Raw genomic sequence first — 25222 nt, 5'->3', positions numbered from 1 at the left:
TACTTACACAGGCATATTCCGCATATGCATGAAAGACGTCCTGTAACGCGTTGATTTAAAAAAAAATACAGCAATGATTTCCCAACTGGAGTGTAACATCAAAAACAAATCAATCCAGGCTCACAAAGGTCTCATCTCACATCTTGTGCTTTATTCTGTCACCATAGAAAATAACTTAATCCGAGCATGAGAGAAAAAGAACAATAAAAATCTCTCCCGCGCACATGCGCTTCTCGTGTTACAGATACTTCATCGTATACACGCATAAACACACTAAAAGGCACAGAAACAGTTAAAGGAGCCGCATCCCATTTTCACTCGTTACAGACACGTGTTGACTGACTGACTGACTGACTGTTTACACAAAACGCGCGTGCTTGTCAGGGCGTGACGTGGAGCCGATCGGCGAATCACAGCATATTATGATGATGACCAATCAGAGTCACTTGAGGGTGGGCCTTTTAGAGAAACTAGGAAATATGACAGTCGTTTTCATGTTAGCTGAGTAGCTGTGTATAATCAAAGTGAGATTTATGAAAAAATAACACAATTTCCTTCAAGTTAAACATGAGCACACATTGCTTTGCATCTTATTAACACAACCAAGCCTTAAAAATAACATTCTGGACCACCCCTTTAATGCTCTACTCACTATAAATCTGCTTAAGTCTGACTGTGATCTCTTTAGCGCTGCGGATATCGATATATTCTACATTAACTCAATCTTCTATTTTTGTAAGGCCATTATACATTGTAATGGCTTATTTTAGCAGTCATCTGTCTGTCAGTCCACTGTCAAGTGATGCATCCTGACAGCTGAACTCAGGTGTGAAACTGACAACGTGTGAAAGCTGCCTTTTGGTCTCATAAAAGGGAAAAGTTTAGCTGTACTACTGAAGTATAGCAGTTTCATGATTTTATGGAGTTTTCAGTCAATTTATTTATGCATTTAGCATTAATGTAGGCTGCCTTGATTTTTTGCTCTTAATCTATATACAATTTTTCTCAGTATTTAAAGTCTTTACTGCGAAAAAAAGAGTTTTTCTTAAATTTTTTGGCTTGTTTTTAGTTAAAAAAAATCCTAAATCAATAAGCATCTTCTAAACAAGCAAAACATAATGTCTTGTTTTAAGAATTAATATTTCAAAATTAAGTGAGTTTTTCTTTATAACAAGCAAAATAATCTGCCAATGGAATAAGCACAATAACCTAATGTCAAAAAGAACAACAATATTATTTTGCTTACACCTTGCAGATAATTCAGCTTGTTTTAAGGTAAAACTCACTTATTTTGACATTTTGTTTGTCTAGAAAATGCTTCTTGATTTAAGAATTTTTATATATTAAGATTTGATTCTGTGTATATATATATATATATATATATATATATATATATATATATTAGGCTTGGGCGGTATCCAAATTTTGATACCGTCAAACCTCCTCTCTATTTTACCCCGATATCCAGTATTACCATACATAATAATAAAAAAAATGACGTAAGGCGACCTGAGGTTCACTGTCACCTGTTTGTCTTGTTCGTATTAGAGATCTGCGTGGTACACACACAGAGCGCGAGAGAGATGCACAGCACCAAACTCTCTCACTCACACACACTGCAGGTGACTTGGTGCGTGACTCGAAATCTTACCTCACCTCTCTCTCCTCCACACTGTCCCGTCATGACAATCACACATACTCATTAGTTGGCATTAAATATATAATACTTATTATTTAATACTTGTCTCCTACTTAATTGAATTGTTTTTATGACGGTATAACGGTATTAGAACTGACACCGTTGCTATTTTTAGATCCCGCGGTATACCATATTACCGTATTACCATATATGTATATTAAGAGAGAACTTATAACTTAGTGTACATTAATGCTAAATACATAAGTAACTTGACTGAAAGACAAGACAAAATAAGAAAAGCATTATTGCAGTGTGGCAACATTAAATATTTTATATTGACCCCTCACCTACTGTAACGTCTGTAAAAACACCTTATCTGTAACACCTTATTTAGCAAATAAACTACAAATAATTTTACTCAAAACTCCAATTAATATGATATCCAGAGAATTAGTAGTAAATGGTTTCCTAAATTTGTCTATAGAGAATTTGTTTTAATAGTGGTGGTTGTCGTTTTATTAATCTTTTTCAAATATGAAATGAACATTTTTTAAAAGCACAGTTGCTAAGCTACATTTAATATGTCATTGAATGAACATGTAAAAAACTTTTTTAGATTTGTGGTGGTAAATGTACTTATTTTGGATCCCTTTGGCCAGGAGTTGCACAAAGATGGAAGACTGTTTGATAGAAGACCAAACGTCCTTTTACTCAAAGGCAGAGCACTACTGGAAGGACGTCCCGCCCACTGTGGATGGAATGCTGGGAGGTTATGGCAGCATCTCCAGTATTGACATTAACGGCTCCAAAAAGTTTCTTCAGAAATTCCTTGGGGTGAGTCATAATAATTGGGGTCAGTAATGTTGTATTTTTTATAGTAGGAAATGTGTTAAGGTATTTATTACGTTGATTAAAATGTAATAATATTGCACAGTATTACTACTATTACTGTATTTATTGCTAAATCAGCCGTCTTGGGGAGCGGAAGAGATTTTTTTTCTTCAGAATTTTATTTATACGTCTTTTAAACGGTTGTTTAAGTACAGTTTGATGTATTGTTAAATTATTAATTTTCCTTTTTGCCTCTAAGGAAGGCCAGGGTAAGACTGGCACAGGTTGTGCTCTGGACTGTGGCGCTGGGATTGGCAGGATCACCAAGCGGCTGCTCCTGCCACTCTTTCGAACAGTAGATCTTGTGGATGTGACTCAGGAATTCCTGGATAAAGCTCGTACATACCTGGGTGAGGAGAGCAAACGGGTGGAGAACTACTTCTGCTGTGGCCTGCAAGACTTTCAGCCCCAGCCAGAGCGATACGATGTCATATGGATCCAGTGGGTGATTGGTAAGACTAAATCTAGAATAAAAGACTGTTGAATGCTTGATTCTGATTGGTTGATTAGCTTAATAAAATGTGTTCATTAAAAAACGTGTTCATAATGAGATGGGTTTATAATAAAACATTTGCCTTTAGCTGTAAGAACAGTATTTTTAGGGTTATACTTGACTCTGACCCACTTAATCAAAGAAAGCTAATGCGCACTCAAGTTGCAATCGACACTTTGTTCTCCAAGAATGCCTATTTTCTATTAATTTCAGTGTTTCCCACACATAGTCTTTACTTAGGCTGGCCACCCAGGTATTTTAAAGGCTGCCCAAGTATGTTTAGTGACACTTTTTTTTAATACTATTATTATCATCCTTTTACACTTTTTTTTTTTATCAAACATCTGCAAGCGATAAAGTAGTGGAAAATCCTTTCTCCTTTACCCGTTTCATACTGCTCGTTCTGTGTTTGTGGGAACTGGCAGCACAGACAGTTTCACGTGATCTGTATACCCACAGAGACCTGTATCCTTTTGCATCCGACCAGGGTTTTTAAATCTACTAAATTGTCAGAGATTTGGTTTTACATTTGTATTTTAAGCTGTCGTTAATTTTTTGTGCACAGCTGCGAGAGAAACTTTAAATAATTAATTCTTTAATCTAAACGACTCAGAAAAAATATTAAATACTCAGAGAGGACGAAATGGAATCTTAATTGGCTGCAGAATAATTGTACACCATTAGTAATGGGTAATCCACTCATTTGCCCTGTCTAAATATTGCACACGTTTTAGTCTTGTAATTACTCTAATTTTTTTAGAGATTTTTGTCATTTATTTCTCATCTATTGTATATTTAATTAATTTGATATTTGATTTATATAAAATGCTTTGGCAATACTGTACATGCCAAAAAAGGAACCTGAACGAACTTGAATGAAAGATAGAGAGAAGTAGATTTTACCTGTCAGTGGGTGCACATGGCTCCTGAATAGCTCAAAAGAGAAATAGCAAATTTTAAACATTTAATTTAACAGTCTTTTTTAACTGTAATCTATTAAAAATAAAACGTTTAAAACGGGTAATAATAAAAATAATGTTAAATCAAATTATGTTTTTTGTCGCATATCGTTAACTATTTATGTGCCATGAGTAAAAGGTGTGTTTCAATCCAGCTACCACCGCAAGTATATTTCAAATCTGTGGGAAGCACTGCATTTAATAGCCTGTCATCAATTATTCCTTATGACCAATGTTTGTCTAAAATATGCTCAAGCTACATTGTTTTGTCTGAGATTGTATTGATATTGGAAGCACCCTGAATACCTGACCCTGAGGTGTCAGCTTTCTACTTCACCTCATCCCAGAGACTTAATAAGGGTTTAGGTCAATTGGTGGTCAAATTATTTGAGAAAAATGTGAGCTCACCCCAAGAATCTAAGTCCAGTGGATCTTGACAGCCAAAGATTTTAAAATGATTAAAACATATTAACATTTAAGGAATTTAACATTTAAAAATATTTATACAGCAAATTTGAAAAGCTGTTCATGACAGAAAACATGAAGAAACAAGGAAAGCATCATGCTTTATTTGTGCAAGTACATTTGTATAGTTTATAATGTGTAGGTATACTGAGACTCAAAAATCTAAGCTTAATAATTACCTTTTATATAAAATGATTTTTTTCTATTAATTAAAAAATAAAACATAAAATGGCACTCGTATACTTGTAAATCTGTGTGAATAAATTTAAAAAGGTTATTAAACTAAAGTTTTCTAATTATTTATTTTACCTGTCATTAAATAATTGTCATAAAAAAATCTTTTCTCAAGTTTTAATTGTCATAAAAAAATATTTTCCTAAGTTTTACCACATAGTGACCTTTCATTTTGAGTAAGGTAGCCAGCTAATAAGACTTTATGCAACAGGCCCTATAAGTTTGACAAACACAATAATGCCATTTGTTCTGTAGGTCACTTGACTGACGATCACCTAGTGGAGTTCCTAAGACGCTGCCGTAGCGGTCTGCGTCCTGAAGGCCTGATCGTGGTGAAGGATAACGTTGCGTATGAGGGTGTTATCCCTGATGACGTGGACAGCAGCGTCTGCCGGGACCTGAATGTGCTGCACCGTCTTGTAGCCAGAGCTGGACTCAGCATCATCTATGAGGAGCAGCAGCAGAACTTCCCTGAGGAGATCTATCAGGTCCACGCACTTGCACTCAGATAGCTGAAGCCATTCGGCAAGTACTTTTATTATCCATCTGTATTGAAACCAATTATGAGAAAGGGAAACTAGGATCAATAAAGCCACACAGGAGCTACTTGTTACTGCCATTGTGGTCATTTTGTGAAGGCGCAAGACTTGAAAATGGGTTTTATGTATGGGAGTCTGAAAGGTTCTTATTGACCTTTTAAAGTTTGTATTATGACAGCTGGAGCTGAGCTTGTGGTTGTCATTAATATTAATGCAGAAATTGTGACTGTTAGCTTTTCTGAGAAGTGAACTGCTTACACTCCAGCTGATCTCCCATTTGAAGTCTTCTGTTAGTCTCAGCAATGTTTCTTCACAGTGGAAGATAAAAACAATCAGGACAAAAATGTAAACCACACACACTGCTTCACATTTAGCATTGGATGTGCCGAGAACAGGGATAGTTCATCCAAAAATGATTGTTTTTTTCATGATCATATCATGACTGACTTCTGATGAAAATAATACTTGAGAAATATATTTAATGGTCAGTATGTCAGTTACCAACATTATTAAAGGATTATTCTCATTTTAAAAAAAGGCTCAGGATTTTAGTTGAGTTTTACCATTTTTTAATCCATTCAGCTAAACTCTGAAACTGGCAGAAGCTTTTTTAGCTTAGCTTAGCATAGATCATTAAATCAGATTAGACCATTAGCTTCTCGCTCAAATTTATAATTTTCATATTTATAGCTTGACTCTTCTGAATTTCCATCATGTAGTTTAGACTGACAGAAAATGAGAAGTTGCTGCTTTCTTGGTCAATATGGCTAGGAACTATTCTCTCATTGTGGCGTAATAATCAAGGAACTTTGCTGCAGTACCATGGCTAGTACATTTGGGATATTTTGTGAATTCTAAATGGTGGTACAAGTGTAGGGCTTCATGATGAGGACTATTTTCAGACACTCTAGATTTAAAAATGGTAAAACTCACCGTTAAACTTTAAAAATGAGCCTGTAAAATGGTGTAAAAGGATTCCTTTCAAAATGACTTCTAAATGAAGTAAAAGACACAAGTTTGTAAAATTGTGACGAGTAAATTATCCTGAGGTAAACTATCCCTTTTATATCTGATTAATTGGAGTTTAGGTATGTCTGTTGCACTGAATGCTGTGTGAAAAAAAACTTTTTAATAACTTATGAGAACTTGGATGTTTTACTATGTGTGAATTTACAGATGTTGACAGAAAACTCTCAAGTGAACCATATATTGTATTTTGCCTTGAATAAACCAATATTTTGAAGCAGTCCTTGTACAACAGCATTATTGATTTTAATTATAGGTGCTTTCTCAGCACCTTATTCATTACAATGTTCATCTTTTCCCATACACATTTATATATTTTTATTCTGTCAGTTGTATAAAATCCCCCAAATCCTTGTTTTAAAACCATACTTTTATTTATCATTGTTGACTTGATACATTGAATTATATTCAGTGTCCTAAAGTAAACAATAGCCATTAAAAGGAAAATTATCTTGATTATGTATTTTAAATAGCATTTGTTTATCTAAAATTTGGATTTATAAAAAAAAAGCCTCAATGCAACATTACACCAAAAAAAATCTTAAATCTTCTATTTCCTTCAATATTTATTTTTTAAAAAGAATATAACTGGTAATGTATGATTGAACACATATGCATAAATATAAATCAAAAGCACCCCACAATTGAGGCTTGACATTCTCCTTTTAAACTTGGTTGAATCCAATCAGCTTGTAACTTAGGTTCACACTTAAGGCTGTATTGCTCATCAAGGCTGCAGTTTTAATTGAGACATCAGGACCAGGTTTCACTTTGAAAGCGTCCATTTTTCTCCATGCCATCCAGCATCTCCTGTGCCTGGTTTTCAGACATGCCACCTTCTTTCTGGAAAACTGCTTTCAGTGCGTCACATACGCTTGTTGGCATCTGCTTGGCATTCCTTAAATAAAAAAAAAAAGAGCTGCTCATTTCTGTCCTGCTTCTCATATATGAACAGCACTGCAATATTGGTCTATAACAAACCAAAGAGAGAAGGCTGAACATTTATTAATGTTGCAATTGCAAAAGACTTACCCTGCTATGTAAAAGAACGCATTCTTCTTTGCTATCAGATCCCATAACAGTTTGCCTTGTTCCTTCACACGATGCTGAACATAGACTTTATCCTCCTGCAAGTGAAACATTTAAACTGTTTACAATATATCCCATGAGGTATAACTAGACCCACACAGAATCTGCGCGCGCAGAATTCCGCAAATTTTCCACAAATTTTTAGCCTGACAATTTTTTTATCATTATTCTGTTTATTTACTTGAGTAAATGTGTGAAAATCTATATTTAGTTTTTAAATTAATTACAGTAATATTATTGACTAATGTAAAAATGCTTATCTGATTTATGTACAATGTAGTTTGTAAAGTAATATTTCTTGTCTTTTAGTAGAGATATTATATGAGAGACTTGCTTTGTTTAACCAATATAAAGTGAATCTAATTGGATTTGCATTTTAATGATTGAATAAAAGTTAAAAAGATCTTATTTTTTATTTCACATATTAAGGTTTTAGTTGTGATACTCCCAAAATAATTCTGCAAAAATCCGCAGACTTTTACCAAAATTCTCCAAAGAAATAGCAAAAAAAGTCTGCAGGTTCCGTCTTGCCCTAGGTATAACCTCTAAAAGAACAACATGCTGCAAAATCAAATGAGCACATCATGTTTCAATTATTATATTGATTAATTTCTTCATTAATATCCACAAACACAAATTGATGTTTCCCATTTTTTAAATTCTAATTTGAGAAATTGGTCACATGATGCCTACCAGTAGCGATATATTCGAGAAAACATTTATAAACATATCTCATTTCACAACAAATCCTTTACAATAACTAAAAAAGAGAAGAACAAAAAAAGTGTTCTTCTATTTTTTTATATATAATGTTAAAATTGTTGTCGAAAGAGGTCAACTAAGAATAAGATGTACAAAGTTCTCCGATATCTGCACTACACAGATTAATTGAATTATATAAAGTCACTTTGAAATACAAGTGCAGCATGTTTCAGACAGCTAAAAAAAGTGACACATACTGGAGAATACGATTAGGCATGGTTTTCTTATTCAAAGCTTTTCCAGCACTGGACATGTTGGGTGTTTTCCTTACTGGACACATCTGTCATTAGCCATCCCTTTAACTTGCACTCTAAACAAAAGTTTGGACCTATTTATTTTGTTAAATTTAGTTCTTGAAAGTTTTTTGTTTGTTTTAATGATACCCTATGGATAAAGGATCAACCAGGAAGCCTGTTAAAAGGTTAAGGTAAAAGCTAAATAATCCAGGTCTGACCTGATCTCTGGAGAAGGCTGTGACGAGTATCATTTGTCCCGCCTGCACCTTCTCCTGCCATTCTGATCCACAGTAGAAGTCTTTAGATTCAGATCGACAGCCAAAGAATAGCACATTAGCTGAAACACACCACAACATCGGTTAGAATGTAGGATATAAAGGCACTCTGAGACTCAGCACTACATTCAGTCTCTACTTATCAAATACCTCTATGCCATTAAATATGTACTGTATTAACAGGATAGTTCACCTGAAAGTGAACAGTCTGTCAAAGTTTACTTGTTGCAAACCTGTTTGAGTTTCCTCCTCCTGTTGAACACACAAATGTTTATTTTGAAGAAAAGGGCAGCCTTGGAAGTCAATGGCTAGTGGTTTCCAAATGTATTGTTATCATCTTTAGTGTGCAACAAAGAAACTCATAAAGGGTTGGAAGCATTAGTGTAAGTAAATGTACTCACAAAAAATGTTTTGAGGTGAACTATCCCCTTATTTTAAGGGAAGATGCATCAGAAATTATGACTAAAATATCAATTCCTTAAATCACTCACTCACCCATCTTCCCCTGAGCAACCCTCTCCTGTATGGCAGATCTGAAGGGAGCCACTCCAGTTCCTGGTCCCACCATGATCACAGGGCTTTCTGGCTCCTGTGGGAATTTTAAACTGCCTTTCTTCACCCACAGTGGTACGTAAACATCTCCTAAACCATATTTAGGGCATCAATGAAGACTTGTAAACAATTTTGAGCAACACATCTATTTTTTTGGTCTGACTAAATTATTATGTGGTTTGTTTTTTTAAATGACTTGTAAATTCTGTCAGATTGATCAGACCTTTAGACGGGTCCAGAGACGCCAGCCAAGAAGAGCAGAGACCTTTGCGTGGCTTGACGAGCATAGTTTTATACTTCACCACAGCAAGCAAGATCTGGATACGATTAGGGTGTTCCTGAGAGAGAAATAAAGGAGGTATATATATATATATATATATACACACACACACACACAGTTGAAGTAAGAATTATTAGTCCCCCTGAATTATTAGACTGAATTATTAATTTTTCCCAATTTCTGCTTAATGGAGAGAAGATTTATTCAAAACATTTTTAATCATAATAGTTTTAATAACTAATTTCTAATAATGCATTTATTTTATCTTTACCATGATGACAGTAAATAATATTTGACTAGATATTTTTCAAGACACTTCTACACAGCTTAAAGTGAAATTTAAAGGCTTAACTAGGTTAATTAGATTAACTAGGCAGATTAGGGTAATTAGACAAGTAATTGTATAACGATGGTTTGTTCTGTAGACTATTGAGAAAAATATCACTTAAAGGGGCTAATAATTTTGTCCCTAAAATGGTGTTTAAAAAATAAAAAACTGCATTTATTCTAGCTGAAATAAAACAAATAAGATTTTTTTCCAGAAGAAAAAATATTATCAGACATACTGTGAAAATCTATTTGCTCGGCTAAACATAATTTGGCAAATATTTAAAAAAGAAGAAAAACATTAGAAGGGGGCAGTACAATACAGGACAATGTAATAGCGTGAAATGGTGGAATTAAAAGATTTTAAAGATGTTGTTTTAAAAAAAAATACATAATATATTCCTGTGTTGGTAAAGCTAAATTTGCAGCAGTTTATTACTCAAGTAATCAGTGTCAATCCTGTGGAATCCCTTTAGAAATCATTATCATAAGCTGATTTGATATTCAGCAAATATATATGAATGTTGAAAATGATGCTGCTTAATATTTTTGTGAAAATTGTGACTTTAAGGATTCTCTGATAAAAAATTGCTGCTGTAAGTTCAAAAGAACAACCTCTATTTAAAATAGAAATTATTTGTAACAATATAATAATCATTTTTGCAATGAAATGTACCCTTGCTCAATTTTTACAAACCCAAAGTAGAATTAAATGCAGAATTACTAGAAATAAAACACCAGAAATGATTTACCAAAAGTGAAGAGGCAATAGAGAAGGAGCGAGGCTGAATTTCTGGAAACAGATCCAGCAAGCAGTCAATGCTCAACTCTGCTGTAGTATGAGGGAAGTCTGTCAGTACCTGATCAACAAAAGGATCAGAGTTAAAAACATTGCTCACAAATCTCAGAATTTCTGCAGAGACAGAGATCATAATCTCACTCAAATGTATGCAGTATATATTATACTTTCTGTGTTACCTGTTAAAATATAATAATAACAACCTTATGAAAACAGAAAACCGTTTAAACAACAATCTGTTGTGTTTTTCAGTCAGCGATCTCTGACCTCTAGCGCTGTTCGGCGAGGTCTGTTGCAGTAGGAGTGAAGAGCATCCTGACCCGCAGCAGAGCTAAACTCCAAGAGTTTTTCCTGCTCCAGTTCATCAGTGGCAAAAGTGGCCAGAAGCTCAAAGAAGGAACGGCGTGGGACAGCAGAAATGTCCAGGAAGTGTTCCAGCAGAAAACGAACAGAGCAGGGCTGAGGAAGACGTGCAGGAACTTCTGCAACAAAGAGGAAGATAAACAGAATTTTTCAGGTATTTTATGTTCTGATGCATTTAAAGTGCCCCATTATTCTTTTTGTACATTTGTTGTCACATAGTGTGTGTTTGTGAATTTATTTATATATATATAAATATATATATGTGCGTGTGTGTGTGTATTTAACTATTTGTGTATTTAAGAGTTATCTGGACTGTGAAAGCAAATCCACTTTGCATGCATCTCTAAATCATGAATAAAACCCACTCCATCACTAGGGTTTGTACCAACGTGTTTTCAAGTGGCGAGAAAACCTCTGGTACTGCAATTTAAATATGTTAATAAGCATAATACAAGCGGATAAACCAATCAAAGCAGACTGTGCTGTCTCACCAATCAGAGCAAAGTTGATTCATGGAAAAAGGGATAGCAAAGCCCAGATCCTGTTTCACTAAGAGAAAAGAGTCTTTGCTGCACTGCATATTAAGAAGAAAGAAAATCTGGGTATTGTGACGTTGGATGTGGTGGCCCAGTGGGTAGCGCTTACACATCACAAAAAGAAGGTTGCTGGTTCAGGTCTCGGCAGGGTCTGTTGGCATTTCTGTGTGGAGTTTGCATGTTCTCCCCGTGTTTGTGTGGGTTTCCTCCAAAGACATATAGGCAAATTGGGTAGGCTAAATTATCTGTAGTGTATGTGTGTGTGAATGAGAGTATGTGGGTGTTTCCCAGTGATGGGTTGCACCTGGAGGGGCATTCGCTGCATAAAACATATACTGGATAAGTTGCCAGTTCATTCCACTGTGGCGACCCCAGATTAATAGAGCGACGAAGTCGAAAAGAAAATGAATAAATGACATTGGATGTTTCATGTAAACCTATTGTAGGATATCCCACCAAAAATAATATAATGGGGCACTTTAATGGTCTGGAACATAAAAACAGAATGCAAATTTTTAGGTGTTATGTGTGACCTGTGCTGCTGTCTGTAGGGGTTAGTGTAAAGTAACTCTCTGGGTCAAGTTTTAGTAGTTGACAGAGCTGCTCCACATCATCTGCAGTATTACAGGGTCTCATCATTACAATGTCCCCGGCACTGAATCTGTCAGAGATGAACACAACCTTTAATACTCCTTTGTGACGTGATATTTAATATCTATATATTATTCTCAATATTTCATACTCGATGTTAGAGCCTGTGATGTCGAACTCGATGTGTCTGACGTCCTGGAAATGTGCAGTATGAGTGACTCTCTGATTAAACACTAGTGGAGCTGGAAACGGCCGCAGTGAGGTGGGAGAGCTTTTATTATCCACTGTCTGGAGATGCTTAGTCGGTTTATTTGGGACTTCAGATAGAAAGTGGAAAATGTATCGCGGTGGAAGTCTAAAAAAAAACAATTATGGATTAAATAAAAACTGTAATATTTATATTCATTATTTATCTAGTATTTTGAAAGCATGAGTGTTAGATTATGAGACAGACTGACTTATCTTCCTCGCGGAGTGGAGCGAGGCCGGCTGGAGGAGGGTAGAGAGACAGAGTTTTCTGCCAAAATGAAAGCAGCCAGGGATCAATCACACCATCTGGCCTGAGGAGTAATAAAAGAGATATCTGCTGTAAAGAGTGCAATATGAAAGCATGCACAAATCAGACAATGCTGCATACAGTCAAGAGAAACCACTGTTTTTACAGTGATTTATAGAAAACTCATGCTAAAATATAATTCAGTGTAACCAAAGGCTGTAAACTGAAACATTTTGGCCTGCATTTTCAGAACAAGAAATGTTTGAATTGCATTTAAAAGACTGAAAATATTTCCTAATTGTCAATCTTTCAACATTTAATCTATTTGCCAGCATTAAGCTTTTAATCATTAAAAATATAACAAGACTTTATGATTACGTACATATTTTATACATTTTTTCTGTTATGCTAAATAAATACACAAATATTTCACCTTTTTGACATTTCATTTTCTTTAATAGTTCTTTGGAACGATAAAACTTTAAATGTGCCTTTTGTGTATATAAAATCAATTTTTTTTATTTAATTTGATACGGACATTAAAAGAACATTTTGTCCATGACACAGAAAAAGGTTTTGAATTGATATGAATTAGCCACCAATTTGTCAAAAAATAAAATTGTTATAGATTGCCTTGAGTTTATCATGTATGTGGAAGACCTCTTCAACGCTTAAGATTGCCCTTCCACATGTCAAACATTTGACATTTTTAAGGGGAAAAATAGATTTTTGCTAATTGTGAATACAAAGTAGGCATCTTCTGCTCACCCCAGGTCATGCTGGTCATCAGCCAGTCCAACAGGCAGCAGCATATTTGCACCAAGCTGAAGCAAACGCTTGTGGAGCTTCTTAGCTACAAAGTTGAACCTAAAAGTTGACCAAACATTTCAGTGTTGTTTCAATCATAATATGTATTCAGAAAACCTGTCCTCTGTTTTACAGATATCTCCCCTTTTACCCCAAATACATTGCTGTTAAGATGCTGATGTTAAAAACATACAAGTGTGAACGAAAGCAAAATGATAGCTCTGTGCATGTTTCAGTCATCTTACTTTGGATACGAAGAGTCTCCAAGACCCAGCACAGCACAGTCAAGACGACTAAGAGAATCAGCTGGCAAAGACTTCCTGAACAGAAACCTCCAGAATTTCTATAAGCAGCAAATATTACAGAATTTAACACTTTAAACCTGTTGTGCATAAATTTTGTAATTTTAAGTCTGACCTTCATATTGTCTGGAGGGTCCCCCTGTCCTGTGGTGGCACAGACAAACACCACCAGAGACTCGGAAATCAGGTTAGCCTGATGAGGAAACATATACATCATGCAAAATTGTCTTATAAATGATAGTCCTCACACATGTGTCTGTACAGTGATTGAGGTAAAGTTGCTTTTATATTCGTTCAGTGACAACTTGTGATGTGGTCCTTATTAGGCATGTGATGATAACCATTTTCAAGGTATAACGCAGTATGGAAAATGTTTTAAGACCACCCAAAATTTCTGTATTACCGTTACAAAGGTATGTTTTTTTTTTTTTTTTTTGAACAACAGTATCTCCTGCAGAAAAGTTATCCAAGGATGCTGTTTTAAATTGTCATGAAATCTGTGTTTTTAAAACTAATAAAGGCAGCAGAAGTCAAAGATTCATTTAAATTATTATAATTCATTATTATTTTTTCTTTTTCCCCCAGACATTTAAAAAGAAAATATTTTAGAGCAGTAATCACAGTACTGAAAAACTGGTTTTCATACTGTCAGAGTCTTATACCGGCCCATGCCCAGACCTTATATTGTTGACAACGTTACTTTGAAAATTTCTGAAATGTCATGCAAGTAGCACTTAAAACAACTTTAGCGTTATTTAATTGACTGTAAACAGTGTTGGGCTTTGATAATCATTGGCTGCTAATATAATTCCCATAATTATAACTTATAACAAAGAATACTTTTATATATCGTCTCTATATTGTTTACCAAACTACTTTTAATATTCGGTCTAAAATTTCATGTAAGTAGGGCTTGAAAACAAGATCAGCACTATTAAACTGGCTGTGAACAATGTTGTACTTTGATAGTCTTTCTCTGCGGTGCTGATATGATTTCCTATATAATTAGCGAAGAATACTTTTGTGAAATGAAATTAAGGAGAAAGTCTGAATGTTCAAATATAAAGTCTACTTCACCTCAGTTGTAGAGTATAAGGACAACTGGCACTGACCACATTGTAAGTGTCCAGGGCCTCCACCTTGACCCTCAGCCTCTTCCTCTGCGCCTGTCGGCCGATCCTCTCCGCGGTGTCCTGCGCTGTTCCCGTCTGACTGCCGTACAGTACCAGTACAGTGTGTCCGCTCATTCTCTCACTGGAATCAGAGAAGCAAATGAATGTGGTCTTTGTTTTTGAGGTAAGCCTCGGGCTTCGTGTTAAACATTCTTCAACGACAGAACTTTTAACAATGAGATCGTAAAGGCTCAGTTTGATATGCAGGTACACTTCAGTCTTCCGCAGATTACATGACATCTCTCAAGCCCTACCGAGCATATTTTGAGATCTAAGGTTACATTAAAGAAATATCCCATAACGTTAGAATAAAATCGCGTGGCTTACCTAAGGTTATAAATGTAATGAACTTTATAACTTCATACTCTCACTGCCGTTAACATATATATTGACATTAACAGCAGAGACGCCGGTAGCATGTGATGTTGTCACGAAGCGCTTTACGGCAGAATTTAAACATTTTCCGATTGGTTCGTTTCAATATTATGTTACGACAGTTTCACGCAACATTTTTTTAAAGCTGTTTATTCATATCGCATTTTAATTTTGTGTGTAAAAACGGAATGTGACGAAAACAAAAATAAATATTTTTATATATTTGTGAGACGGTTTTAATTTGGTATGAACGAAACGTTTCTTTGTTTTACCCTTTGGAAGACAAAAACAAAGACACATTTTACAGTCTATACATTATACGCAGGTACACAAACCCAAGTTCACCACACAAACCCGTTTTCTTTTATGTTGTTCGTACTACGTGGTTTCACAACTTTTCCTTTCTTCCATTAGAGGTCGTTCTTCATTTGAATGCGTGAACCGGAAATAATAGTGAAAGTGACCTGCTCTTGTTTGTTGAAGCGGTTTTAAAAATGGCGTCCGGAAAGATGTGTATGTTTACAGTTATTAATGTGATTATTATAGTGCTTGTCATAGAAAGTCAGTGTCGAATCCATCATCTTGTACTCAAGGTATGTGTCTAGCGTGCTTTGGTTGTTTTGTAGGACGTTTGTATTGTCGCTGTATTGTCATGACTGCTCAATGCAGAAACAGATGCTCTCTTGTGATTATCAGTCACTCGCTGTGTTGTGAGATAATGCAAATGATGTGAATCAGATTATTAAAGCTGATTTCATCAGCTTCTGATCAATTGTTCTGTCGCAGGATGACATCCGTCAGCGGGTCCACCTGAACACTTTCGGCTTTTATAAAGATGGTTACATGAGTATGAACATGAGCCACCTCAGCTTCACTGGTGGCAAGATGGACAACATTGACAGCTCCACGGTCAGACTTTCACCTCTGTCAAATCAATCACACGCTGAAATATATAAATACGATAGAAACAACGCAATATGAAAATTGAAATAAGAAATATAAAAAAGTTTCATGTTTGTGATTAACTTTAGCATCTTGACATTTAAGACATCATTTACTAATGACAGAATCTGAAAATGCATCTTTGTGGTCTAAAGGGAAAATACCCAGAAACTGGCTTTCATTACATGCCTTTCAACATTTTGTTTTTTCCCCCCAGATTGGTTTCAGCCTTGATCGTGTAAACAATAATGGTTTCTCTACATACCTGGTCAGTATGTGCCTTTAAATGTCCGTCTGCTAGTTTTGTATAGTTGGGGTCATTGTTGAGTTTTATGGTGACTGTGTTTGTCTCATTATTATTATTATTAGTATAGATTCATTACTGATACTTTGTCATCAGTTAAAGGGTTGGTTCACACAAGAATGCAAATAGACTCACTGTTTACTCAGCCTCAAGTGTTCCCAAACCATGATGAGTTTCTCATATTGAGGATACACAAAAGAAGATTTTTTGAAGAAAGCTGGAAACCTGCGACCATTAACTTCCGTAATAGGAAGAAATCTACCATGAAAGTCAATGGTTACAGGTTTCCATTCTTCTTCAAAACATTTTCTTTTGTATTCAACAGAATAACAATTAGAGGAGGAGAAAGTGGAGACAATTTTCATTATTGTGCAAACCTTTAAAGATTTTATAGCAGTACTGTATGATTTATGACAGTGTAATGTGAAATATACTATAAATATAATGGCAATTGCTGTTGGTGGAGTTTATTTGTGGAAAAAAAATATATATGCATCGGTGACTAAAAACGTAAGTGTGCATAAAATGTATGATACTTGGGGGAATAAGATCTCCCATCTTGGCTTAGTTTTGCAAACTGTCTAAATTTTATGTAGTTTTCCTGAAATTGTTTCATGGTTTTACTGTGATTGGCTACATCAATAGTCTTTTTTTAACAATCTATGTTTCCCCCCACAATAAATCTTCCGATTGGTTCCTCCAGTGTTTTTGGCAGAGAAGGATTATAATACATTGATTTTTAGAGTTTTCAGATAAAATTTTGATTTCTGTTTTCTAATGTTGTTGTTTGTTTGTTTTTTTGTAGTGCTGCTATTTTCAAAATTAACTTTACTTAAAGTAAATGTTTTAAAATTATACACTCTCAGAAATAAGATGTCACTGGGTTGGTACCTTTTCAAAAGGTACACGTTTGTACATAAAGGGTACATATTGGTATCCCAAAAGCATATATTAGTACCTAAACATTTTAAGAGAAACACTTTTGTACTATTTAGGTACTTATATGTACCCTTGAGTTAACAATATGAACCTTTTAGGTACAAATTTGTACCATTTGAAAAGGTACCACCCCAGTGACAGCTCGCATCATACTACAACAATTTAGTTCAATTCATCTTTTTTTCTATATAATTTTTTAACAATGTATACTGTGTCAAGGCAGCTTAAATTAGATGCAAAAGCAACAATGAAAAGCCATAACAATAAATCAGATTGTGGAATGTGCTGGTGTAGTTCTGGTCAAACCAAAACTGATTGAGTTTAGCAAAAATGTCAGTGTTGAAGTTTAATTTGGATTAAGTAGTCACTGTTAAAGGCTGATCCACTGAAGAGCAGCTCCACCTTTTGAATTTTTCTCCCTAATTTCTGTTTAACGAAGAGAAGATTTTTTTCAACACATTTAATAGTTTTAATAACTCATTTCTAATGACTGATTTATTTTATCTTTGCCATGATGACAGTAAATAATATTTTACTAGATAATTTTCAAGACACTTCTATACAGCTTAACATGACATTTAAAGCCTTAACTAGGGTAATTAGGTTAACTAGGCAGGTTAGGGTAATTAGGCAAGTTATTGTATAATGATGGTTTGTTCTGTCGACTATCAAAAACAAATATGGCTTAAAGGAGCTAATAATTTTGTTCTAAATTTTTTATTTTTTTTTTATTAAAAACTGCTTTCATTCTAATCGAAATAAAACAAATGAGACTTTTTTTCCCACAAGAAAAAATATTATCAGACATACTGTGAACATTTTGTTTCTCTTTTAAACATCATTTGGAAAAAAAAAAAAAAAAAAAAAAAATTCAAACGGGGGCTAATAACTCTAACTGTATATGACACCAAGTAAGGGTAAGCACAAAAGTAATCTAAATGTAAAAGTAGTCATGTAACGCTACCATAAATGTGTAATCTAAGAGATTCTATTACTGACTGTACTCAGTAACTCATTAGAATTCATTCAATCTGAGACTAACTGACAGCCTCTCTTATGAACGCACAGGATGAGGGTCTAGATTACTGTCCTCTGAAAAAAGATCCAAGTAGTAGTTTCGCTGGAGTGCTTCTCTTACTGGACTTTAAGCATAATCTGTGAGTTATCCCTTTATACTTTTTTATTTCTTACAGTTGACTTAAATTTGGGTAAATTATTTAGATTTTTGTTGTTCTGTCATCACTTTCATTATCCTCAGTGTCAAGAAGAAGACTTCAGCAGAGACGGGCGTTTTTCCCAAAATCATGGCTGTGCCACCTAAAAAATCTGAAGAGGTGCAAGTTGAAAAGGGGAAGGAGCCCCAAAACAAGGAGCCAGATGATGGATCTCAGTCTAAGGGTAAATGTTTCTCTTCTGTCTACAACATTATAGGGTACATTACGATTAAATAATGTTTTCTGTCTGTCTGATTTTTAATAGTGCTAGGCAGTTTAATTAAAATAATTCAAAATAAAAGGTTGCTTTTTACAGTATATGTGGTTACTGTGCATATCTGTATACATATCATATATATTGTGAATATAAAAATACAAATATGTATGCATATATTTGAGAAAATGTTTATTTATGTTTACATACTGTGTAATAAGCACATGTATATAATACAAATTCTATATATATTTAAATTTTTATGTAGCAAAATTGATGTTGTGTTTCTATGTATGGGTGTTTATCACACATACATTATAGATTATATTGAGACTGTTGTAAAATTTTGGTCAGTGATCATAAGCACTGTACAGTTTATTTGAAACCTATTACACAGCAGAAATAAACATGACAAAAGACAGTCAGTGTATGTTGCTGGTAGGTCTGCATGCTTTGTGTATCAGCATTCAGCATATTTGTTGCCATCTCGATATATACAAACGTCATCTCCAGCTGTTCTGATAGACAGTTCTCTAGCTTTTAACTGTTTTAGTTAGGAAAAAACTACACTCAGATATGCTGAAACCAACTGTCTTCACTACAACCCACCAAAAGAAAAGTTTGATTTAGCTTAAATATATAATTACAGAGATATTGTGTTGTCATATAATGAACTAACAATAATATTATCGAAGGATTGTAGTTTATAGTATTGTTATGCAGCATCTTAACTGATCATGTAACTGGAAATGTTTTGTAGTAGATGAGATCCATTTTCATTATATAGCATTTAGAAAGCTTGATAATATCAAGGTTTTAATAATTAGCTTAATTATTATATATATATATATATATATATATATATATATATATATATATATATATATATATATATATATATATATATATATATATATATAAAAGTGTAGTGTATTTAATCATAAAACACAAGTTCCAGGAAAAGTAAAAGTTATTTCTGTAAAGAACACTTTCTTTCCTATTAATTATAATAAAATATTGATATTGTATGATATGAGAAAAAAAATAAATGTCTCTGGTGCCCAGCCCTAGTACCAGAAATTAAATGCACTTTAAACCCTTTGCAGTGTTAATTATATCAGCTTTGTTATCACAAAATAAATGGCATTTTAAAACTTTTAGCAAGTGTTAATGTGTTAAGTTTGTCTTCATACACAGCCAGTGTTTTGATTTATTTTTGTCCTCTTTATTTCCAGCAGCTTCTAAATCCAAGCGTGATGCTGAGGTGAGATCTGCTTAAACTTCAACGTTTTTTAAAATTGTTTGACTCTGCGTAATAATAATAATATCCTCTTAATATCTTAATTCTACATGAACAGATATAGATTTTTCCCTTTCCCTAGAACAAGGCAGAAGATACCTATCCTCTTCAGTACGAAGATAACGGCTACTCCTTCCAGGTAGGACATGCATGAACTAGTATTGTTAAGAGCTCATGGGGCTATGAAGGCAAACAGGCCATTTCTGATCAGAACTGGACTCTGTAGATTTATTTATTTATTTTTTATTTTTTGAAGTCTTCCCAGTTCTACATCCACTGACTGACCTCTTTTTGTTTTAGTTTTACTTCAATGTCACTACCGATGAGCAGCAGGGCCTTTATAACTTTTACTTCTACAACTGCTACTCTTTGCCAATGAACCAGGAGAGCTCTGTGTCAGACATGCTGCCTTTCAGCATTGAAGCAAGTGATTTTCTGCATATTATCCATCAGTACAATTAATGCATTTGTTCAGGTTATAATCAGGCAATGATTCTTATTTCAGATTACAATCAAGGAGAAGAATCCAGAGAGCTTCCTCTCTGCAGGAGAGATCCCTTTGCCTAAGCTTTACATCTGCATGTCCATCTTCTTCTTCCTCATTGGCATACTGTGGGTTCATGTTTTGCGGACACATAGGTAAGTCTTGTGCGTTATATCTGACTTCACGCACACATGCTATAAATGACCAGTAGAGAGCAGCAAAATCATGTCTTTGACTGTTTATTATAAAATTGGTAATGCAGATTTCTAAATGTGCTTCTATTTTGTGTTCTAGTGCTGATGTTTACAAGATTCACTGGTTGATGGCTGCTCTTCCATTTACAAAGTCGCTTTCCCTTATTTTCCATGCTGTGAGTTTAATCGTGCTTGTTTATTTGTCAGTCTTGAAAGATGGTTTTTTTATGTGTAACAAAATTCAGCAAATTAGTGGAAATATGATTAATATATAGTTTCATTTTTGTCTTTGAACAACTACGGTTATAGCATTACATTGTTCTTGTTTTAACAATTCTGTTCCTATATTACAGATTGATTACTACTACATTTCCAATCAGGGATCTCCTATTGAAGCCTGGGCTGTGGTCTATTACATTACTCATTTGTAAGTTCTAATCGGTTCAGCCAGTGTTTCTAACATGTATATAATTGGTTATTGGAATTAGTTCATAATTTCAATTAAAATAATTAATTAACACATATGTACACTTATTTGAACTTATGGCTGGAATACACTACATAACTTTTAATATCTGTACCTACAATAAATCACAAGGCATGGTTAACTTATTTATTAAGCATAAACTCTAAATATATAATATTAAAGATGTCTGATGTCTTCCAACTGGATATTCTGAAGTCTGCATGTCATACACTTTTTTTCTGTGGAAACCCCAAAATATACAAACTAGCAACCAACGTATATAAACGTATACATTTAAAGTCAAAATTATTAGCCCTCTTTTGAATTTTATTTGATATTTTTTAATATAATTCCTAAATGATGTTTAACAGAGCAAGGACATTTTCACAATATGTCTGATAATATTTTTGTCTTCTGGAGAAAGTCTTATTTGTTTTATTTCAGCTAGAATAAAAGCAGTTTTAAATTTTTTAAACACCATTTTAATGTCAAAATAATTAGCCCTTTCAGCTATTTTCTTTGATAGTCTACAGAACAAACCATCGTTACTCAATAACTTGCCTATTTACCCTAACCTGCCTAGTTAACCTTATTAACCTAGTTACGCCTTTTAATGTCACTTCAAGCTGTATAGAAGTGTCTTAAAATGTCCAGTAACATAATATTGTCATCATGGCAAAGATAAAATAAATCAGTTATTAGAAATGAGTTATTAAAACTATTATGTTTAGAAATGTGTTGAAAAAATATTCTCTTCATTAAACAGAAATTAATGGAAAAATTAAACACTGCGGCTAATAATTCAGAGGGGCTAATAATTCTGACTTCAACTGTAATAGTCCATAAGTCATGACAAACAAATACTTATTCAATTCACTTACAATGTAGATTTTGTCAAAGCAGCTTCACATAGAAGATTATAGTAAATTGAAACAGTATCAGTCCAGTTTTCAGAGTTGAAGTTAGGTTTAGTTCAGTTCAGTGTGGTTTAACTTATCACAAACAACTTATCCCACAAGCAGAGGAACTTGCTAATATAAAGAAGGTATTTACACAACCACTCAACATCATCACTGTAGTAATGTCAACAAAAAGCATTAAAAGTGAAGTGGCATGCAGGAAATCTTGAGAAAGTAAATTTATGGTTATTCACAGTATATTAAAGGTGTTAAAGGTGATGTGAAAAAAATCGCTGATCAGATTAGGTGGAAGTGACAAACCACAAGCTTTTAAGTTTATTTTTCTAGATTTTTTTAAACCTGAATTCTATCACTGTTTTAGAGCACACTCGCTAATAGATATCTTTAAAATGAACAGACAGATAATAACAACTTTTTATTATTATTTTTTTTTTTTTCATGGGACCTTTAAGGAAACTTGCTTTTAATCAGGTTACAGATTTCTGCATTTTTTTAGTGTAACATTTAGAAAGTGTTAGTGAGTGAACTTGTATTTTAGGTGGAAAAACTTTTGTATTGTTCATCTGTAAAAAAAAAAAAAAAAAAAAAGCATCCAGTGCATGTTTGACTTTTGTAATGTTTTATTTTGTGCAGACTGAAGGGTGCGCTGTTGTTCATCACCATAGCCTTAATAGGAACTGGCTGGGCCTTTGTCAAGCATATTCTTTCAGATAAAGACAAGAAGGTTTTCATGATCGTCATTCCTCTACAGGTGCAGTGTTTTTTTTTTTTTTTTTTTTTTTTTATGACTTAAAAACTTTTTTTCAGTACCGCATCTGGTTGTGTTTTATCAAAATGCTCTGTGTGAAATATGAATTCAAAATCCCTAGTTGTTGAAACTATATATAGGTCACAAAACACCCTGCAGGTGAATTATGTCATTTTGTAGAATTACAAAATATAGCATGTTTTAAAACACTGTGCAAATGGCAGAGCTTTCTGTTGAGTATAAAGTTATATAGTATATAGTTTTGGTCTCAATTTGAACAAATTCCTCCATCCTGAAAATTATTACCAGTGTCTATCCTTGGTTTACACATTGACTAGTCTTCAAATTTGGCTTTCACTTTTATAACCAAACCTTAATTTCTTTTGTGACGCAACAAATTTGTCTTATTCCCACATTCACTTGCCTGCCACACTAGCCAATTTTCAAACCTTTGCTATTGATTGATATGTGATTCATAAATTTAATTGAGCTGCTCTTTGCGTAAAATAGACCCATAGTAGTCAATGTGCTGTAAACTAGGAGAATTTTTGAAAAAAATGGTCTATTCTTATGGAGCCAGATCAGTCTCAAAAATAATACATTTACAAAATAGAATTCATACAACCACAACACAATTCACATTTACAAAATCCAATTCATTCAAGTTCAAAACGTGTTTCGTTAATTTTACAAAAACAAATCATAAATTTAAAATATGATTTAAAAAAAAAAAAACAATTCGCAAATTCAAAACACAATTCAAAAATATACAAGTCTAATTTGCATGTTCAAAACACAATTCAAAATAGACAAATCCAATTTGCAAATTTAAAACACGAATCAAAGTGCACAAATCTATTTCATAAGCTCAAAACACGATTCATAAATACACAAATCTAATTCACAAATTAAATGCATGATTCAAAAATGCACAAATCCAATTTGTAACTTCAAAACACGATTTATAAATGCACAAATCTAATTTGTAAGTTCAAAAAACGGTTCATAAATAGACAGATCTAATTTTTTTTAGCTAAACACAATTCATAAATGCACAAATCCAATTTGTAAGTTCAAAACATGATTCATAAATACACTAATACACCAATACAATTCATCTGGTGAAGATTTTTACTTGTGAATTGTGTGTTGTATTTATGAAAGTGTTTTGGATGTACAAATTAGATTATGTAAATGTGAATTGTGCTGTGCATGTCTAAGTTTATTTTTAAATGTTTATTTTTGAGATCTAACTCCATAATTCTTCACATTCACCACATTTTGCAAGGTATTAGACGATGGCTGCAATTTTTTTTTAAATATATATTTTTCCATTTTAATTTTAACAGTTATAATTTGATTTTGCTTTTTAAATTCAGGTTCTGGCCAATGTGGCATACATTATTATCGAGTCCACAGAGGAGGGCTCCAGTGAGTATGGTTTGTGGATGGAGATCTTGTTTCTGGTGGATCTGCTCTGCTGCGGTGCTATTCTCTTTCCTGTGGTCTGGTAAGTGCTCTCTGTGTTTGTCCTTTTGATGTGGCCTATATTTAATTTTCTATGCCATAAATGATATCTTGTCTAGACTAATGGACTGAAGTCTGATTTCTGCATTATATAAGTGAATGGTCAGCTTGTTTAGCTTTTTATCTTTAGTAATCGAAGACTAAAAGCAATTGCTTTTGTCTGATAGGTCCATTAGACATTTACAAGAGGCATCAGCGACAGATGGCAAAGGTATGTCAAAGAAACATTATCAAAACTGTTTCTGGTCTACAGCTCAGTCTGAGATAAAACTTTTTCATCATATCTACCATTTTCAGGTTGCTTTTTATGACCAGCTGTAAAAGACCTGATTTATGTGTCAAAGTGTTTAATCCGTTTAAAATGAAATAATGTGGAAAATGTGTATTTTTAATCTTTTAAAATGATTTAAAGGGTTTGAGCTGTCCTCATATCTGTCTGTTCTCCTCGTGCTATTCAAAATCTCTGGTCGTTACAGTATAAAATTCCTTCCAAAATACATCAGTTTCAAACTCTGATGTTAACCAAATGGTAGAGCCTGAAATGGAAAGTAAACAACCCCCACTTGTATTTGTTCCATTTAAGAAATAACTACTTTTATTCAGAAGGATTGCGTTAAAATGGTCACAAGTTACCTGAAGACATTTAAATATTCAAAAAAATAAATAAATAAAGGATCATATTTTGATCAGGCACATTTGATTTTAGCTGTGGAAATGACAAGAAATATTTCTTGGGCTGAAACTGTACCACAAATAATAATA

General features: G+C 33.8%; 3 protein-coding genes and 1 long non-coding RNA gene across 10 annotated transcripts in view; 2 read left to right on the top strand and 2 right to left on the bottom strand.

Annotated features, from left to right (window-relative positions):
• ntmt1 (N-terminal Xaa-Pro-Lys N-methyltransferase 1) overlaps window positions 1-6466 on the top strand; it is a 47180-nt gene extending 40714 nt beyond the window's left edge. For all 3 annotated transcript variants that reach the window (XM_087251603.1, XM_087251604.1, NM_212898.1), the window contains 3 exon segments: window positions 2299-2473; window positions 2730-2982; window positions 4937-6466. In XM_087251603.1, coding sequence (XP_087107729.1) covers window positions 2299-2473; window positions 2730-2982; window positions 4937-5193 — 685 coding nt within the window. In that variant the 3' untranslated portion in view covers window positions 5194-6466.
• Window positions 132-22753, bottom strand: LOC147844025 (uncharacterized). Its single transcript, XR_015491350.1, has 2 exons — window positions 21871-22753; window positions 132-644 (listed from the first exon to the last, which is right to left on the bottom strand). It is a non-coding gene; the product is annotated as an uncharacterized LOC147844025 (long non-coding RNA).
• On the bottom strand, window positions 6795-15638 carry ndor1 (NADPH dependent diflavin oxidoreductase 1). 4 transcript variants are annotated; one of them, XM_087251485.1, is made up of 15 exons: window positions 15563-15638; window positions 14739-14915; window positions 13777-13854; window positions 13605-13702; window positions 13321-13419; window positions 12515-12616; window positions 12208-12411; window positions 11999-12126; window positions 10834-11048; window positions 10520-10627; window positions 9384-9498; window positions 9104-9250; window positions 8552-8670; window positions 7279-7373; window positions 6795-7144 (listed from the first exon to the last, which is right to left on the bottom strand). In XM_087251485.1, exons 3-15 carry the CDS (start codon window positions 13780-13782, stop codon window positions 7000-7002), a joined length of 1581 nt encoding a protein of 526 aa, XP_087107611.1. In that variant the 5' UTR covers window positions 13783-13854; window positions 14739-14915; window positions 15563-15638; the 3' UTR covers window positions 6795-6999.
• The window catches only part of gpr107 (G protein-coupled receptor 107), a 26707-nt gene continuing 17148 nt past the window's right edge, over window positions 15664-25222 (top strand). Inside the window, exons 1-14 of one of the 2 annotated variants that reach the window (XM_087252810.1) lie at window positions 15664-15801; window positions 15995-16117; window positions 16368-16418; window positions 18462-18550; window positions 18652-18791; window positions 20057-20085; window positions 20204-20260; window positions 20422-20544; window positions 20627-20760; window positions 20900-20975; window positions 21153-21226; window positions 22819-22936; window positions 24313-24443; window positions 24628-24671. In XM_087252810.1, the coding sequence (XP_087108936.1) occupies window positions 15703-15801; window positions 15995-16117; window positions 16368-16418; window positions 18462-18550; window positions 18652-18791; window positions 20057-20085; window positions 20204-20260; window positions 20422-20544; window positions 20627-20760; window positions 20900-20975; window positions 21153-21226; window positions 22819-22936; window positions 24313-24443; window positions 24628-24671 (1288 nt within the window). In that variant the 5' untranslated portion in view covers window positions 15664-15702. 2 annotated transcript variants of the gene reach the window in all.

This window comes from Danio rerio, chromosome 5, assembly GCF_052040795.2.
Source record: "Danio rerio strain M-AB ecotype USA chromosome 5, GRCz13ab, whole genome shotgun sequence".
In the NCBI taxonomy this organism is placed as follows: domain Eukaryota; kingdom Metazoa; phylum Chordata; class Actinopteri; order Cypriniformes; family Danionidae; genus Danio; species Danio rerio.
This window is presented reverse-complemented; position numbering and strand designations above follow the sequence as displayed.